Below are 6,699 nucleotides of genomic sequence, written 5' to 3'. Positions count from 1 at the left end.
TTAAATATATAAATAATAAAACCTACAACGTGATAAAAACGCCATAAAAACACTACACTGAAGGGAAAAATAGGGGGAACATAGGGGGAACAGACTTCGACACAACACCGGCAAGCGCACTCAAAAGACGCGCTCAAGTTCATTTAAAATATAGACGCGCGGCCGGCAAGCGCACTCAAAAGACGCGCTCAAGTTTATTTTAAATATAGACGCGCGGCCGGTAAGCGCACTCAATATAGACGCGTCTGAAACAAAACTCGTGTTCAAGTAAGCGCTTTGAAAACCAGAAGACAGCGGGACGTCCTGCGTTTCCCATGCGTTTAAGATGTCAATGAACCCTAATGCAAGAATTCTTCCAATAAGTGGTCGGGACTCGGGACACAATCAACTTGTGCATAAAGCGGGGGGAACATCTCTCACCCGCAAATACGCGTCATCCCGGTGGCATGACAACACCGGCCCTCGTGGCCAAAAAAAACAGACCGGCCCACCGGGAATCCTCCCGGTTCTCCCTATGGCCAATCCGGGCCTGGCAGTAATTATTTGTTACACTGTTGACTTCCCAGTTTAATTGTGGCGAAAACACAGTTGGGATTCTTTTGAAAAGCAAACTTGATAACAGTGCATAAAAACTAAAATTGAATGTGCTAATTTTTAACTCTTTCCCCGCCATTGACGAGATATCTCGTCAATCAAGAGAAAACGCTTCCCCGCTAGGCTTGGGCGGTAATACGGTAATATGGTATACCGCGGGATCTAAAAATAGCAAAGGTATCAGTTTCTATACCGCCATACCGGCATTTAAAAAAAAACAATGAACTTATATAACAGACAAGGATTAAATATTAAATTAGGGATGGCGAAAACTAAAAATTTTCTTCACCGACCACCGAGCCATTAACTGATTAGTTTAAAACAAGGTACGCTGTTTGAAATAACAGCCATTTCGAGCTGCGCCTGCAATTAAGTGTGGAAAATAAAGGCGTTTGTCTTATTAGAAGCTCATTTGAAACATTGCCGCGGCTTATAAGAAAATGACAGACGCCGCTTAAGTTTGAGGTAGTGCTAAAAATAATAAAGAAAGATGATGATCATCATCACCTTATCAGTTAGCACTGAAATGTAGATGTAATGTATTTCCAAATCTAAACCCAACTTGTGCGGAATGTTGCCTAATAGACTGCAACACGATAAAACAGGCACCTTCAGAATGCATAAAAGACGCACCGCCAAGGCAGGTCTAACTCACTCTGTGCCTTCTAGTAACGACTAGAACAACTCTTTTGTATAATTATTAATGTATTTTTTCAAAAAGACAAGTGTCAACTTCTGTTAAGTGCAACATGGACGATGCAATGCTTTGCTGATGCGAGCCGCGAGAAAGCCCTTGTCTGTTTCAGAAAGAATGCAGCAAAGATATTTAATGCTAATGTATGAGTTTCATTCATTTATGATGAGGTCCCTGCGTTCTAGTTAACAATGCAATGCAAGCGAACGCGCCGTGCCGGCGCCTCAATGTCACGGTTTTTATATTGTCTATATTTACTTTTAATTTATTAAATACATGCAATAGGCTCTTTGCACGTAACTACTCCCTTACCGGAAATGCGGCTCTGTCTTTTCCGGTCTAAACATGGCGCTGTTCTACACTAGATGTTTGCAAGAGTTGCCGAAACTTTCGATAACGGACGAACATCACCTTTGCAAGTCCTCCTCCAAATCCCCTACCAGCAAATTAGAGAAGGGCATTAAAATGTATGCCGCTTCATACATCCACGGATATGAAGGTAACTTAAGTCTAACTTGTATCTCTCAGACTTTATGGCTTACGTTAGCTTGCTAGGCTAATAAACAATCCCGGTCTGACAGAATATGCGTGTTGTAATGTAGTACTGTTTTCTAGTGTTAGGCGGAAAATGTCTATCGTTGTGTCCTGTACTTGTACGTGCCTAACTTTGCATTGTGTTAATATGTGATTGGCATTAGTGTCAAACAAAGACAGAGCCACAAGTGAAGTCGCTGTACAGGCTTTCTGTTTCAGATCCATGAAGAAGCACGAAAAACCTCATTGTGTAAATGTAGGGTTACACTTCTAATTTGTGTCAGAGTTCCGAGTTCAGCAGTTCCAAAAGGTTCGAGTTCAAATTGTGTGTTGTGCTTAACTCTTTCACCGCCAGCGCTTTTTAAAAAAGTTGCCAGCCAGCGCCAGCGTTTTTCATGATTTTCACCAAAGTTTAATGCCTTCCAGAAAATGTTCTTCTTCAGATATATAAACATACAATATACCAAATGAAAGAACAGACCCTCTGCTTTCAAACAAAAAAACCCGTTTCATCCTACCTTGAGAAGTTCTTTTGTAATCAGCTTTTGAATATGGGTAGGTTTCTGCAAAAACACCACATTTTGAGCAAAAAGCAGATATAATTCAATTTTTGTGACGGACTTTTCATAGAGATCCCATTCAGAGCGATCTTTAAAACAGACACGGACATGCAGCAGCTTGCCATAGGAAAATACTTCCGGGTTTAAAAAGTTGCGGAAGGGCGCCACCTGGTGGATAATAGCGGTATTGCGAAAAGACGGAACATCTCGTCATTGGCGGGGAAGCGTTTTCTCTTAATTGACGAGATATCTCGTCAATGGCGGGGAAAGAGTTAACATGGTCATGTTACATTTTGACCTTCTTTATCGCTTTGTATGTGCTCACTGCTCAACTTCCAAAAACTGCTCAAGCTGTTCAAGCCTCTGTTCTGCCCTACAAAGGCAAAAGACCTTAACCCGCTATAGACCATTTCAAAAGATGTAAACAACACTGGTCCAGAAGCACTTCCTCTTTCAGTTTTTTAACACTACATAAACGTTGGGATAAAATAAACCAACAGAAAATATAGAACTGAATTAACTGAATTTAAACTAACATCTTAAAGATAATGATACATGTCAAAATAAAAAAATTCTGTCACAAACTGTAACAGGAGGTGTTTCTGGACCAGTGTTGTTTGCATCTTTTGAACTGGTCTATAGTGTAGAACTGAGGAAAATGACTTTAAAGTTTAGACCTTTTAATGACTTTAGTTGTTAGTTATTTTCTTGAAAAAACAACAACAAAATAGACTCAAGATACTTATCCACATTATATAGGAGGTGTTGAATGTCCCATAATATCAATAACTCATTTTTGCCTTTGTAGGGCAGTGTTGCTGCCTTGCATGTGCTTAACTTTTTCAAAACCTGCTTAAGTTGTTCAAGCCTCTGTTACTGCTTTCTGTGTGTTTTTATTATGATGTGTTTGAATGGGATTGTGTTTACAGTGTGCGCCTTCGGATGCCAAATATTATTATTTATTATTATTTTAATGCTATACGTGCTGCACACCACTTCTCACGATTTCATTTAAAGACATCAATTTCTTTGTTAAAAAGGATACATTCATGCCAACAGATCACAAGTCCAACATTACCATATAGAGTAATTACGACTGATCTATCAACAGATGGTCCTCAGGGACACAGTTCCTGTAATTATGGTGCGGTGCAAATGCTCATGTGTGGCGGGGACAGCTCTATGCAACCACACAGTTGCCCTATTATTCCAGACAGCTCACTTCTCCCAGCTGGGTGTGCCAGTGGTTCCTCCTGTACACAGCTGTACAGAATCAGAGCAACAATGGCACAAACCCCGAACAGCAGTAAGTTTCATAGCAATGCATGGTTCATATGGGATAGTTTGCATATATGTATGTCATGCATTATTATGTACCAGTAGCTGCAAACTAAAACCTCTGTTTAATAAATTCTCAAAATTATAAGTGTAGTTTTTTCAGTCAGTTTTTCCCCAAACTTCACCTGGAATCAATCCAACCTTAACCATTACACATACAACGTTATCACAGCTGAGACTAGGGTTGCATAACGATTAATCATGACTAATCATTTGCAAAACAAAAGTTTTAGTTTACATCATATATGTGTGTGTACTGTGTATAATAATTATGTATTAATAAATACACACACATTTAGATATTTAAGAAGTATTTACATGTGCATATACATTTTTATATGTATATATAATTGTTATTATATATAAATATTTAATCTATAAATATATTTTTTCTTAAAAATTATACATGCATGTGTATTTATTTATACATAATTATTATACACAGTACACACACATATATGATGTAAACTAAAACTTTTATTCGTTTTAACTTTTTAATCGTTATGCAGCCCTAGCTGAGACTCTTGGCAACATGTATTTTGTCACAATTTCACAGGGTGTAAAACCAGGTCCAGTTGGGAAGATGGTGGTTGTTAAGCCTGTGCAGGGTCGGATGGGTAGAGGAGGATTACGGTAAATATTAACTTAACTATTATTTTCATGATTTGTTTCCCCCATTGTTATCTCAAATAAAGTACCTCTTTATGATTTTTTTTAAATAAAAGGAGCACCCTCTACAGAGGAATGACTGGCCCTCTTCCTGACCTGTCGGTACTTCGTGTGGCAGAGGTGTACAGCAGTCTAGATCATCTGGATATGACCCTGGTGACAAAAATGGGGATGAGCATTGACAAGCCCCTTGTGGATTCTGAATTTGGACTGGTACAGAGGGGAAGTGTAATCTCCTATCAACAGCCGAAACTTCAAACACAATGCACAGAGCTGCATAAGAATGCCCCGGGTCCTCCATGTCTTCCCCTTATTACTCATCAGCTGTCACCAACAGAGTGTGTGTGGGTATGCACAGAGGAAGAACATTTACATATACAAAGTTTGCAGTTATCTATTGAGATGGCCCATAAAATTGAATTGTCGACACGGGCTCAGAGCAAAGATCCAGAGTGGCACGCGTTGCAGCGAATGAGGATAACCTCTTCAAGGTTTAGGGAAGTTTCCCATGTTAGAGGTTACAGTAGTGCTGAGCATCTTGCAGAGCGAATTATCAGAGGCACCAGACAAACTCCGGAAATGAGAAGAGGTTCAGAAATGGAGTTTCAGGCAGCAAAAGAATATGCCCAGCATATATATTTTCCCTTGAACTCAATAGGATTGATAACAAATGTTACATGATCTGCGATAAAATGAGTATTCTAGCTTGTTGCTTTAAAAAAAAAAACATAGTTTAATAAGCAATGCCAGAGTTATTAATAAACTTTATACATTATGGCATCGTTTTACAATAAAAATCATTGTTTATAATGTTGTTGTGTGAGGTCACATCTGTTGTCACTGTATCAGAATGCATTCAGAAATAAATGATTAATACTTACAGAAACCTACAACTTTTAAATGTACTTTTAAACTTGTCACCACTACTTGGCCCATGCTGTGACAAGATGTTTATTTTGATAATTGCTAAGCAGGCAAGCAACGGCAAAAATTTCATTAATGCTTCCAGCAATTGACAAAGGTATAACAGAATCAAAAAGTTTATTCTCCTTTACCCTTCGGATGACTCGCTCAACGTGCACTCTTAGACGAGCAATTTTCTGTGTTTGGAGGACACTGGGTGCTGGCATCTGGCTTTTTTATTGAGAAAAGGTGGACAGTACACCTTACACTTCACACAGTCAGTGATTAGGAAACCTTTGTCAACCATCACGGCCATGTCATCAGTTAAAAGGTCAGCTAACCCTGACCGCCTAAAGAGTTCTTTATCACTTATTGACCCCTCATAGAGAGAAGAGATGAAGGTCACTGGACCATGGGGGGCAATCCCGATAAGTCCTTTCATGGTACAGTGAGATTTATATGTAGAGAACATCTCACTTTGGAGGAGAGGCGAGGATGACGTCTGACACTTGAGCTGTGTACAGTCAACTATTATCTGAGTATCAGGGAAGTCTTTGAAATCATCAGGAAGGTAAGCTTTAACATCTTCAGGCTCAATCCAGATAGACAACGAGCCCAAGAGTGTGTACAGGTAGTTGGTCCATGAAGAGATAATGCGGCTTACAGTAGAGATGTGAATGTTGAAACGGTTTGCCAAGTCCTGCTCCTTTAATATCTGAGCATATTTAAAATACAAACCATGCCAGTGAACTATGAGGCAAAAAATAATAACAATCGCTCATTAATCAATAACCAATGTCAAATGTTAAATTAACCGAGGTTTTGATTTTAGGTCAAATCGTTCAGCCCTATGCTCTGTTAATTCTCCATACATTTTTTTGAAGTTATATAACAGAAATAAAGTCAAGTCAATAAAGTAATAGTAATGATGTAATGGTGGAGTTCAATCCTCAGATGTAATGTTGATCACAGAGTCACTGAGTGTGGAGTCTGAGTGATGTTAATTCATGTTTTTGTATAGCGCAGGATGCACAATTTTACAGAACATAGCGTATTTGTTGAAATACAGCATTTTCGTGTAGACTTTGGCTGTTGTTTTTACCAGCATTTTTTACAGTGTAGCGAGATTGACTGGGGAATTGTAGTTGGGGACATAATTTATATTTTTAAACCAGGCTTGTGCACAATTCAGAATTGAATTGAGAATGACTCCTAAATTCCAATTCAATTCTTGATTTTGAATTGAATTTGAATTGATGTCAAAAACAGGATCTAGAATTAAAAATCGAATTTGAATTAAAGGAAGCAGAATTGCAATTCAATAGAAATTCTAAGAAATTAATATACATATTATACAGTAAGTGAAGTGTTAAAAATGAAGCTTTACAGTATATGTCAGATATGATA

At 38.5% G+C, this 6,699-nt stretch overlaps 1 protein-coding gene across 1 annotated transcript; it reads left to right on the top strand.

Annotated features, from left to right (window-relative positions):
• Positions 1–3,293: 3,293 nt before the first annotated feature.
• LOC141352807 (uncharacterized) lies at positions 3,294–5,070 on the top strand. Its single transcript, XM_073858816.1, has 3 exons — positions 3,294–3,688; positions 4,277–4,353; positions 4,446–5,070. Exons 1-3 carry the CDS (start codon positions 3,494–3,496, stop codon positions 5,068–5,070), a joined length of 897 nt encoding a protein of 298 aa, XP_073714917.1. The 5' UTR covers positions 3,294–3,493.
• The last annotated feature ends 1,629 nt before the right edge of the window (positions 5,071–6,699 follow it).

The sequence above is a fragment of the Misgurnus anguillicaudatus genome, chromosome 21 (genome assembly GCF_027580225.2).
Source record: "Misgurnus anguillicaudatus chromosome 21, ASM2758022v2, whole genome shotgun sequence".
In the NCBI taxonomy this organism is placed as follows: Eukaryota; Metazoa; Chordata; class Actinopteri; order Cypriniformes; family Cobitidae; genus Misgurnus; species Misgurnus anguillicaudatus.
Note: the sequence above shows the minus strand (reverse complement) of the source record. Positions and strands in the feature narration are given on the sequence as shown.